This window comes from Asterias rubens, chromosome 9, assembly GCF_902459465.1.
Source record: "Asterias rubens chromosome 9, eAstRub1.3, whole genome shotgun sequence".
In the NCBI taxonomy this organism is placed as follows: domain Eukaryota; kingdom Metazoa; phylum Echinodermata; class Asteroidea; order Forcipulatida; family Asteriidae; genus Asterias; species Asterias rubens.
The window spans coordinates 10,312,509-10,325,403 of NC_047070.1; the positions used below are offsets into that span (position 1 = coordinate 10,312,509).

General features: G+C 38.5%; 1 protein-coding gene across 1 annotated transcript; it reads left to right on the forward strand.

Moving 5' to 3' along the window:
* Nucleotides 1-964: 964 nt before the first annotated feature.
* LOC117295156 (ADP-ribosylation factor-like protein 3) lies at nucleotides 965-7,637 on the forward strand. Its single transcript, XM_033777723.1, has 4 exons — nucleotides 965-1,174; nucleotides 3,558-3,723; nucleotides 5,111-5,292; nucleotides 6,413-7,637. Exons 1-4 carry the CDS (start codon nucleotides 1,004-1,006, stop codon nucleotides 6,578-6,580), a joined length of 687 nt encoding a protein of 228 aa, XP_033633614.1. The 5' UTR covers nucleotides 965-1,003; the 3' UTR covers nucleotides 6,581-7,637.
* The last annotated feature ends 5,258 nt before the right edge of the window (nucleotides 7,638-12,895 follow it).

The window sequence follows — 12,895 nt, forward strand, 5'->3', positions numbered from 1 at the left end:
GATGATGGTTTGATGATGCGGCATCATCTGTTATATAACTGCTAATTAGGAAGCAAAAGGTTCTAAGTCCCGCTATTCAAATTGTTTTACATGGGCCATCATTTGGACTACCTCGCCATGCTCGGGATAATCAAACTCAAAGTAGACGTGGGTCAAAAAGAGTAATATTGAAAACTAAAATAAACAATTTGAGTTTTTTTAATACGGTGTCGTTTTAAATATGAGGCCTAAACTGCTTATAACCATCAATTCGAAAACGCAAAATTAATGTTTGTATTACACCACGGAGGTCACTAGAAGGCCCCCTCTTTTTTAGTTATCCCAGTCTCCCCCTCTATTCTTTATAATCATGTTTGGCAGATGTTTTGTTGATCGCGCGAGATTATCCATGTGCTTTAGATTTGACTAATAATTGATTGATTAATTAATTAATTATAATTATATTTAAATAAACAAGCTGGTTATAAACGATTACTGAGCTTCTGAACTGAATCACAATTTATTAGATTGAAGGCATACAACCTCTTTGGGGACCTTTGGGAACTTTTACTGCGGTCCCCTTTTTGGAAGCATCTACAAACAAATAAACAAACGCACACAAACAAACAAACTAAATAAATCAATAACATAATAATAAATTAAAATAATTATTTTCAGTTTTCAGTGTAGCTTTTTCCTTATCGCTTTTATATGGTCCGTTGGTACTCCTTGCTATATTTTTCATGTACAATGCTGTAATTTTTTTAAGATGAAAGAATTTAAAAAAAATTGTTTACTGCAAAAACCATAAACTTGCTCTCTGCAAAAACAAACTGCTTTTGCGTGTTTGTTTGACCGCTGTTCTCTTCTCCGCCATTAGAGGGCGCTCGTCTCTTTTGTCCAGTCTTTCAGAAACAGTCTGGATCATCCCCACCGCTAGAAAATGCACTTCACACGTAAACGTAATGAATTGGAAAAACAGTGTGACAGGTCAAGACCTACTGCAGTGGGTTACCGAAGTAACATGGCGGAAGGTGCAACTTGGTTCAGGGATTTGTGTTTGTGGAAAAAGGCTACGGTTATCGTTGGGTCCGGAGCCGTTATTACTGGGGTTGTCTACGCAATCCTTAGACACAGGAGGAAGTCTGCCGAGCTTCAAGGGGGTGACATGGCCATCCAGGAGGTTGCAGAGACGGTATGAAAACATTGATTTTTGGCAATCGGATTTCTTCTCTTTTGTTCAATATTAAGTGTGTGTGAACCAATGGCGAGTTTGACTGCAAGCAAGTGGTTTACACTTGTTTCTTTTACTGTTAGTTACACTACACGGAAAAGTTTCAGTATGGCGCCACCACTTTTTCATCCGAAATAAAATAATATAGTATCTAATTTACCTGATTGATATATCCCTTTTTGTAAAAATGAGTGAAAAAGTGGTGGCGCCATACGGAAAGTTATCCGCCCTTTTTTATCTTGCTTAAAGGCGCCACCACTTTTTCACTAATTTTTTACAAAAAGGGAAATCTCTCAGTCACCCCTCAATTGACAAATTGACAATTGAGGTATCCTGGTGTCATGTGTTTTCAGTAAGATAACAGGAAAATTGTTCACAATCAAAAACTAAATATTTTTTTTTCAAATCATCCATCCAATTTTTTAACAATAACACTTTCACTTCATGGTGTGTTGAAATTTTTAAAGTTTTGGTTTTACATTGCGAGAGACAGTCCACCATTTAACTAACAACAGTGCTTGTGCATGTACGACATTGGAGCAACGTCATATGTTTTCACAACTTTCATTGGTTGGTATTTTATTGAATATTCAGAAGCTAGTATGAAAGTAAATCAAAAATATTATTCAATTACTACTTAACAAATTTAATTACATTTTTGTCCTAAGGCATTATGGCTACTATTAGAATCCAGAGATACCATCAATGGCATCATAATAAGGCATGAAAGTAAAACACCCCACCCCCCCCCCCCCCCCCCCCCCCCCCCCCTTGATGCACTCACACTTCATAACAATCCGTTTTCCTCCATTTCAAACCAGTATTACAATGTTTGGTTTCAGGAGATAAGAAACCAATCTATCATTTTTTCTCTTAAATGTAGACTTAATATTTATTACGCTTATCGGAATTTATAACAGTTATGCAGTAAATAAAATAAAAAAATTGTTGTAATTTTCACTTAAAATATTTTAATATTTTCCCCACATTTGCGCACCATAGAATCCCAAATAGTAACCACCTCACGTGATCAATCTAGTGACTAAAGCAGAATGAAACTCAATCTAGCAGATAGTAATTTTGTTTTGAACTTTCGAGGTTGGATGATGTTTCTTTGACTCACTTGAATGTTGGCATAATAATGCACTAGTGATTAGTACCAAAAATCAATCATTTTATAAATGTTTGAGCATAACCAACGACAGGAAACTTTATTCTCAGCATGATTAAGCCTGATGAAAATACAGACCGTGAGTAAACTGCATAGCTTCTGTCACCTATGCAGCTTGCACAATTTCGCGGTAAACGGGAATCAAAGTTGGGGACCGAAAACATATGATAACGTATGACGCTACGATAAATTATTTCAAATCATCATACATATCGAATGAAAAAGTGGTGGCGCCATACAAATAGAAATTTGGTTGGCTGGTAATCCTGTTTTTATCAAGAAATATATTTCATGCTAAGCAAATTGTTGTGCTTAGTTAGGCTTAGCACTAGCACTTAGCAGGGGTCGCACTGAGAATATTGACAACTCACAACCACTCACGACAACTCACAACAACAAATTTTAAATGCACTTTATGAGAACAATAATTGAATATAAGATCATGATGCAGTTGAGTTATATGCATCTACTAAATCACTTTCAAACGGTTGAAAAATCTGTAAAAATCTTTTTTAACCAGATTTAGTAACAAACGGTAATATCAGCTGTGTTGTCTTTTGACGTACCTGTAAGTACCATTAGCATTACACCGCAAAGGTAATACAAAATGCAAGACGATTATTTACCATTTTATTTATGTGCCTCTCATGGAGTTGGAACAAAATATTATATTTAAATATCCCCTTGTAACTTCAAATTCCAGATTGGCGGCTTAGTAATTTTACATTACAGAAATAAACAGCAGCTAATACCAAAAAGGAAGGCAAAAATACAACTCAACCCTTAGAATTTACCCCAGCAGTATAATGGTAACATCCAGGTACTACAGGTACTGTACGTCGAAAGACAACATGACAAATGTTTGCGGTCGTTACTAATTCAGGGTAAAACAACCTTTTTTTTGCAGTTAAAAATACAATTTTTTCCACAGTGAGTTAGATGCATACATGTATGACTCTTTTACATTTATTTGATGGTGGACTTATGTTCTTTTAAAGTGCATTAAAAATTTGTTGTCGTGAGGGGTTGTGAGTTGTCGGTATTTAGTGCGACCGCTTAGCAGCTCTATGAAATTTGGCCCTGATCTGTAGCAGAAGTATTGTTGTAAGAGTTTTTATTTTCCTGAATATGTCCATTTAAAATGTACATATTCTTTTACATATAATACTTAAGGATTTACCGGAGAAGCGCATCTTGGTTTTGGGTCTTGATAACTCCGGCAAAAGCAGTCTGCTACGCTGCCTGACACATTCTGAAAGCTCAGGGCCTCCAGATCCAACAGAAGGTTTCAATGTAATGTGCGTACAGACAAAAGCTGCTACACTCAACATATGGGAAGGTAAAGTCTTGTTTCTTTCTTGAATCTTTTTAAATTGTGGTGAAGAGTAGGTATGTAGGTTTAAATGGGCCTGATACTTCATGGAGGCAACGAAGGCGATTGCCTCCAAGCCCCAAGACAATGGTCTTGGTGCCCTTAAAATGCTATACACAGTAGAAATTTATAATTTGTTTTCATAGGGTGCCCTGTAGCAAGGAGAAAATGCCTTGGTGCCCTTGCCTTTTCAAAAACGAGACATACAGGCCTGAGTTGGGTGATCTGCAAATCGATAGCCTACGGGGTTCTCAGGCCTGTATACTTCGTTTTTTAAAGGGCATGGGCACCAAGGCATTGTCTCTTTGGCAAAGGGCACCCTATGAGGAAATTGTAAATTTCTACTGGAGCATTTCAAGGGCACCAAGGCAATGACAAGGGGCAACGGAGGCAATTGCCTCCGTTGCCTCCGTGAAGTATCAGGCCTGGGTTCTGGGCCCTCAAAGTGTGGTTGAACCACACGCCTAGTCGGACTATGTCCATAAGCAGTAGTTTCAGGTTTTATTTTAATGATCCTTCTTTTTAAAGTTCTTGTATGCATCTCGTTTCTAGCTTTGTTATGGGCAGCTCTTCATCTTTTTATGCTTTCATCAGGTCCCTGAATCCAAGTTTTATAAAATAAAAAAATTACATTGCTTTTGTAGCCACTGCTTATAATGCAGTCCTAAACCAAACAGGCCCAATTTCATGGCTCTGCTTACTGTAAGCAAAGAATCAGCGCTTATGGAAGCAGGGAATTCTGTCAAGCAAATTTTCACTGGCTAGCTACATGTAGCGCAGAAAGGCCTTAATTTTACCTGTAAAGTGTTCTTGCAATCGGTGACCTGGCAGCTATTCAGTTTAGCTTTTAATATTGAGTTTCTCTCGTTCTCCCCCCCCCCCCTGCCCCCAAGAAGAAAAAAAACATGGGAAGAAGCATCATGGCCGAGCGGTTAAGAGCACTGAATTCAAACTTCTGATCAGCAGAGTGTGGGTTCGAATCCCCATCCATGACACTTGTGTCCTTAAGCAAGACAGTTAACCATTGCTTCGTCCTTCGGATGGGAAGTAAAGCCATTGGTTCTATGTGTTATGTAAACGCATGTAAAACAACCCGTGCACTTATCGTAAAGAGAAGGGGTTCGCCCCAGTGTTCCTGGCTGGATTGGCAGCATATTGCGCCACAGCACCTTGTAAACCATTACATGGTTGCTAAGGATTAGGTCTTATATCTCAAACTTCGTCCCATTCCTTGCAGTAATAATACCTGGCGCTTTGTATCCTTTGACAAAAGGCGCGTTATAAATACGGTTATTATTATTATTATTGTTAAGGCAATTGGTCATAAAATCATAATAATATTTTGCTTTTCTAGTTGGTGGCCAACAGAGTGTGCGCCTGTACTGGGAGAACTTCATCAAAGGAACTGACGTCTTAGTATTTGTTGTTGATGCCGTTGATGAGGCCCGATTACCAGAAGCCAAAGAGGAACTGCACAAACTTCTTGCTGATGAAAGGCTCAAGAGTGTGCCCCTGGTTCTCATTGCAAATAAACAGGTAAAGTGTCTCCTATTAGGTGGTTTCAAGACAGAGTGTACCTTTGGTTTTTGGCCTCGGGTCTGTGGTCCAGTGTACAAATTTGAGCCATGTGAACTGTAATGATTTCATTCGTGAAGATCACCAAAGTCATAATCATTGAGCTACATTCAATCATCTTCATCATCTTCCTTCGTCCTTGGACGGAATAGTAGAAGCAGCTTTGATGAAGTGGTGCCAGGTTGCTTTGTCCCTCATGAGTTGTTGGGTCTCGGTTTGATTGAGATTAGTGTCTCTGGTGATGGTGTCTGGGTAGTTCATTTTCCTCTAGCCGCGGTTTGGCAGGAGGAAAATGAACTACCCAGACACCATCATCACAATACATTCAACATTTGAGTCTTGCCAAGTTGAGGGTACATGTATTGCCCCAAAATGGGAACATCAATCCAAATTTTCCAAAATGACCAACCCGACTCCCATTGTCTGTTGATGGACTTCTATTATGTACACAGCAGCAAGGCATTAGCGCAAAGATTATAACACTCGGGCCTGGAATTTCATCCAAGAGAGCAAATCTGTTCTCATTTTGCAGAAGGTATTTCCTGTGGAAAATCTTTAGGTCCCGTTGATATAATTCCGTATTTTCTTATTTTTAGTTTGTCTATTTTTCCATGTTCATCGCCCTAGAGCATGTTTACCTGATTAGGGCGCTATATAAGTTTTGGTATTATTATTACTATTATTATTATGAGCAACTTTTGAAGGGGCACCAAGGCCAATACCAGGGCCCAATTTTATAGAGCTGCTTAGCACAAAAATTTGCTAAGCGTGAAATTTCTTCCTTGGTATAAAAACCGGATTACCAACCAAATTTCAATTTGTTGCATATTTCTTGTTACTGGTATTCAGCTGTTGTTTGCTCATCCTGAAAAATCACATAGAAATTTGGTTGGTAATCCTGTTTTTATTAAGTAAGAAATTTCATGCTAAGCAAATTTTTGTGCTTAGCAGCTCTATGAAATTGGGCCCAGGGCAACAGAGGCCTTGGCATCTGTGTAAATCCATGCACAAATTTTAGTAATCAGCAAAAATGTAAAATACTAACTGCGGTTTGTTTCCCTTTTTCGTTTTTAAAAACCAGGATCAGGCCAAAGCGAAGCGAGGAGCCGAGTTTATATCAGCCCTCAGTCCATCCGTCCCGTCCCAAGAACGAGAGGTCCATGTAGTGGAGACACAGACAGTACTGAACGCAGGAAGCGACAACGTTAAACAAGTCATGGAATTAATGGTATCCTTGTCCAAGGACTGAGAGAGAATTCATTGCCACATTTTTATTATATAATTGCTTTGTATATCTCTGACAATCGTTTGAGTGAAAAAAAAAAATGGAAAAAAAAAACCAGCAGCTTCCAGTAACGACCCCTAGGCTGTTTTTTAAAAAGAACCATGAATCGTATTGAGGCTATATACACTGCCATATATGTAGCTCCAGAAATCTGTTGCGACCTTTTTTTAAAAGACTAAATCCTACAACCACTTTATTTCATGCTTGGGTGTCAAGCAGATAATATTATTGGGACAGTCCTAGGGTGGTAATTGACAGGTTAAATAGCAATTGGGAAAAGGGTATACAGGTTTAGGGAAGGGGGATAGAGGTTAAGCGTACATTGATTTTGTACTCAGGCACAGATTGAGATCTGTAACATTTGCAAACCCTGACTCTCGAGGCCAACTTGCCTACATGTGCCCTTAATCCTCCAATAATCTCCTTTCCTATGCCACTCCACTACAACATGTTTGGACTTGGATAAGATTGGAATGCCTGGCCCAGTTATATACTGTTGTTATCTGGGCCCAAGTCCCCCATTCCTCTGGAAACCTTCATATCGGAAAAGGGGATATAGATGATTTTGGAGGGTGAGGGTTTATGACAGAAACTGTTACTTATTGGTACACAAGCAAAAATGGGACGAGGGGAAAAGAAGACTTGAATTTAAAGTTGAAGCTACATCTGTTGGTTTATTACTTGCTATTATGAGCATGGTGCTGAACTGTTATTGGTCAAGAACCAATCACAGGATGTCCTACAAAGACGCATGTACATGGCTCAGGGAAACATGAGTGATGTACTGTACATGTATCCCACGGGGGTTATCATTTTGTACAAGACGACTAGCGGTCAGACTGCTAGACTTGCAATTACAAGGTTGTGGGTTCAAATCTCCCAAGCTAACCACTGATTTCATAATGACTAAAGTATTGTCGTCTTGGTACTAAATCACAATTTCTCGATTTGTGCAATTCATAATGGTAGACGTTAAACCAATGTTTAGTATGAGAGAGGTTTGCTGTTGCCAGCTTGGCGTTTATATCCCCTTGTTGGAGTTTGATGAGTTCCCTTGATGGGAAGATCATCTCATAAAACAAACAAACTAACATGGCTTTGTACCATAGAAGACAAAGCACATCAGCTGACGTCACCTGGACAATTTTTAAAACATTATTGAAGAGATTCATTTATTGGAATAAGGAATCTTTCAAATTTTTTAATCTACTTCAATGTATTCCTATATTCTTGCTCTTAATGTATAGATGTAGAATTTTGTTAAATCTATTGCATCTATGAAATGTGTATTGCACATCTATTAGAACTTGGGCCCTGTCCGAATTAGCGGCTACAGCTACGGCTACGGCTAGATTTCTACGTCACCATGCGTTGAGGTATAGGACGTCCTTAGCAACACCCTAAGCAACAGCTGTAGCCGTAGCTGTAGCCGTCAATTCGGATTTGGCCATATATAAGGAGGTGGTCCTGTATTCATGTAACTTCCTTTGATAAAAGTACATTTTTGTTAAAAGTGACCCCCTCTTTACATTGTACCCTCGTACGAACAGCAAACAGCAGCCCAAACTTTCTACATATACTCTTCTTCTGATGGCCATTGAAGGCAAAGTATACCTCTGGGTTTTGGTTTTTGGAGTGTTAGGCCGTGTCCGAAACAACGACTTCGGCTACAGCTACGTCTAGATCAGCGCGTCTACCAGTGTTGAAGAATAGCAGACGCGCGCGATCTAGCCGTAGCTGTAGCCGAAGTCGCCGTTTCGGACACGGCCTTAGTTTTGTTTTAATCCTATATAAGTGTAGATATAGACAACAAAACAAACCTGTGTAAATTTCATTTCAATTAATGTGGTTTTTGGGAGATCATCAAAAATCTGGAGGGGTTATGTCCACGCAGGAAAAATGATTCGTAATTAGAATACACAATCTGGGAAATGTTTCTCAGATTGATAAGTTTTTGAATTTCTTTTTCTAAAACCACATTCCTTTGAAGGGCATTGTTTCTCAAGATGTATTAATAACTGCAGTGCTACTTACCAAGTAAGTTTTTTTTATGGCCATTAAAGGAACTCGTTGCCTTGGATCGGTCGAGTTGGTCTTTGGAAAGCGTTTGTAACCATTTGTTATCAAATGCATATGGTTAGAAAGATGTTTTAAAAGTAGAATACAATGGTCCACACAAACATGCCTCGAAATTGCACGGTTTTCCTTTTACCTCGTCGACTAACACGGTCAGCCATTTATGGGAGTCAAATTTTTGACTCCCATAAATGGCCGACCGTGTTAATTCGCAAAGTAAAAGGAAAACCTCGCAATTTCGTGGCAAATTTGTGTTGATCATTGTATTCTACTTTTAAAACATCTTTCCAATCATCTGCATTTTATAACAAACAGTTACAAACGCTTTTTACAGACCAACTCATCCAAGCCTAGGCAACGTGTTCCTTTAAGTTATGAGAAATTACGAAAGGTATACCCTCTCTTTCAGCGTGACGTGTTTTGTACAATGTACACCAATTTGATTTTGAATGTTCTTTAGTGAAATATACCATTATGTACGCCTGCACTACACAGGCCAGTCAGTTAAAAAAAAAAAAAAAATGATTTAAACTAATAATAGAATGAACGATTCTGACCATTTACCAATTTAGTGTGAAAAAATGCATTGTGCATAATCAAGTATGACTGTGATGTTTCAACATAACTGATCATGATTTCAAAAACATTTCTTTTAATGTTTTATTGTGGTGACTATGAAGAAGGAACAAAATTATTTCCGTATAACAACTTGAACAATGCAGATTCTGGTGTGACCGCTCCGTCTCTAAAATCTAATGCAGTGACCATTTGCCAATGCAAGTGTTATAATGTATAAGCTTTGGTTATGCACCTTTTTGTATTTAATAAGTTGATGTGTTTACATTTGGAGATGTAAATCGTATCGTCTCGCTTTGCCTTAGTCTTGTTGAGGCCATTTTCAGTTTTTAAAGAAAACAAACTCCAGTATGGGTCTCCCAAGTCATGAAATTTACTCTCACTGGGGGCCTTTCTCAAACCTCTGCTCGGGGCTCCAGGCCCAGGCTCTGTCTGCCAGTCTGCTGATGTACAACCACATGCCAAATACATGCTGCTCCAAAAATGTATAAGCCTTACAAGGCCAGCTCATACTCACTGCTCACTGCGTTTCCACTGCGTAAGAAGCGCACAGAGCCGGAGTCCAATGCGAGGTTTGAGAAAGGCCCTAGTACACAACCAATGTTTTCATGACTTTAAAGACACTGGACACTATTGGTAATTGTCAAAGACCAGTCTTCTCACTTGGTGTATCTCAACATATGCATAAAATAACACACCTGATTTGAGCTCAATTGGTCGTCGAAGTTGCGAGATACGTGTAACAACGAAAGAAAAAACACCCTTGTCTCAAGAAGTTGTGTGCTTTGATTTCAAGACCTCAAATTCTAAATCTGAGGTCTCGAAATCATATCCATGTAAAATTACTTTTTTTTCAAAAACTATGTTACTTCAGAGGAAGCTGTTTCTTACAATGTTTAATACTATCAACCTCTCCCCATTACTCATTTCTTCCACCATCTCGTCACCAAGTAAGGTTTTATGCTGATAATTATTTTTGAGTAATTACCAATAGTGTCCACTGCCTGTAAGACTTAGTACCTGAAATATTGCATGATAGAAATGTAGCTATGAGTGAATTTTTTTTGCACATTTCCTATATTGATTATCGTTGCTTTAATTGTAATGGTAACAAAGCAGGATGCAGAGTAGCCCTGGTGGCCTTACACTTTCGTTTCGTACTACAGTGACGTCCTGGACATCAGGGTACATTTCTGGGGCGGAAAATTTTCACAGCTTCATAACTCAAATCTTACCTGCAACAAGCCACTAATTTCAACAGATTCACATTCCATGGCAGCATATGTTTTTCTGCGGTGGGTTTTGATCGTCATATATTCTTCACAAATCCGTCATTTTCATGAAATAATGCAGCTCCCAACGTTAAGGAATTCCCATTTTTGTTCGTACTCTCAGTCTGCCATGTGTACGCAAGACGCACGACGCGCAAATTTTGAATTGTGTTAACGCTGCATCATGCGTCTTGCACGCGAATGTATACGCGTACGCACGACAACAGACAACACTGAGAAAACGATCGAAACAGGAATTTTTTAACGTTGGAAGCTGCATTATTTCACGAAAATGACGGATTTGTGAGGAAAATATGAGGACCAAAACCCACCGCAGAAAAATGTATGCCGCCATGGAATGTGAATCTGTTGAAATTAGTGGCTTGTTGCAGGTAAGATTTAAGTTATGAAGCTGTGAAATTTTTCCGCCCCAGAAATGGGCCTCAATAGTTAGGACTCTGTTCCTGTGTACAGAGAAAGAGTCCTATATAGGGCTAGATGCAGAGTAGTTAAAATGCACAAAGAGTGGAGGGCCTTATTTTAGCTGTTTAGTAGAATACACAACTACGCCAGTTTTACCAAACAATATCATAAGGCCTGCATAGCAGCAATGTTAATGTTAATTTTGTGGCATTTTGGCTGGTGGTTTTGTTTTAGCTATGCATTTGTTTTTGCTGTGCTGAGCAATTGTTTGCACTGACTTGGCTGTATTAAATCGGGCTCATGTAAAGAGAGTTTTTCCAGCCTGGACAACTTTGGGCGAAAGCCTTTTTATGGTTTATCTTAAAGGGTATACATGTATTTGTGTCAAGCCAGTTTTACATTTTGTAGTAATCAAGGCCACCAATAGAAAATGGCGGTCATTGTTTGTTAAACATAAGAAACATTATTGTCAGGTTCCCTATCAACCCCAACTATATTACTTATTTGAATTCTTGTTATGGGAACCGTACTATTTTTTCTTCTAGCCTTGATTCCCTTGCTGTGTTTAGTCTAGACTACTTGGCAAATACATTGTACGTGTATTTGGTACATGTGAATTAGCTAGGAAATAAGTTGTATGCTGGTCTAGTTTAGTGACAAATGTTATCGCTAACTAGACCAGCATATACCCCCGTTTCCACAGCTAACGTGGGTGTTCCCAGTATTTGCAAAATTTGGGCCTACCACTTAAGACATACAAACACACACACACACACACCTTGGAGTAAATTAAAATGTACTACGTCAATCCTTGATATTCTTAAGAGATTATTTATTAAGAGTTTAGTTTCATTAATTACATACTAATTATTGTGATGAGTAAAATTATTGTGATAAAATGTATTCTCTAAAGCATGTAGACATTATTGGTAATTGTCAATGCCTATAGTCTGCACTGTATTTGAAGCAACCTATACATACATGAAATAACAAACCTTTGAAAGTTAAAGTATCAGAGTCGCAAGAAAATAGTGGGAAAAAACCCCAATTGTTTTCACTGTTTTCAAAGATTGAGTTTTGAACTTTGATATTTTGCAGATCAAAGCTAACTGTTTTACTCATGTATCAAGCACTTCCATACCAAAATACTTCTTGGGAAATTTTCAACCACGCACGTTATGTGCAAATCTGTGATCATTTATATTTTCAATGGGACCAATGCTGTTCGTGACACCCGGTTAAGCCACATGGACTGGGGGTGTTTTTGATTACAAGTAGGTTTTATTATCAGTTTTTCCTGTGTATGGTGTCATTTCTTTTTACCAAGTGACAGATTTTTTTCTTTCTACTTAATGTTGTATATAAACAGTTTTTATGATATTTTGAGGATCTAGCCCCCTTGTGTTTTGTGTATATAATAGGTTTTATCTCAGACAAATTCGTTCTATATGTACATGTGTATCGTAGGATTGTCACTTACACATTTCTTTCTTTTATATAGAAACTTCAAGTTGGAATAAATAGCAATGCTGGGATACTCAGCCCTGATACAGACTTATTATGTTGCAGATATATTCATTTAGAGTAAGGTTGTGTTACATATGAACTGTGGACCTGAGGACAAGAGGTCCACACAGTGTAGGGACTTGAACCACTATGTGGACTAACACATGCAAGCTTGCACACGCCTATACAGCCGTGGACCTACTTTTGTCCCTCTTTTGTTAAACTCAAACTTTTTGCAACAGCTCCCATTGGTTTTGTACATGCTTTCCAACTGTGGACCTTTCCTGAACTGTGGACCCTATTGTCCTCTTACGTATGTTATAGGTCCCCTGTTTAAATGTGTATACCTACTCGAGTCCACTAGGTGTTTTTACAGTAATGAAGAATAGGATTTTTCTTTAAAAGTGCACGGAACACAGAAATGTCC

Bases quoted from the DNA above. Each gene is read 5' to 3' on its own strand.
- LOC117295156 (XM_033777723.1), top strand. From the start codon at position 1,004: ATGGCGGAAGGTGCAACTTGGTTCAGGGATTTGTGTTTGTGGAAAAAG. The intron at 1,175-3,557 runs GTATGAAAACAT...ATAATACTTAAG, and splicing joins TCCAGGAGGTTGCAGAGACG to GATTTACCGGAGAAGCGCAT. The intron at 5,293-6,412 runs GTAAAGTGTCTC...TTTAAAAACCAG, and splicing joins TTCTCATTGCAAATAAACAG to GATCAGGCCAAAGCGAAGCG.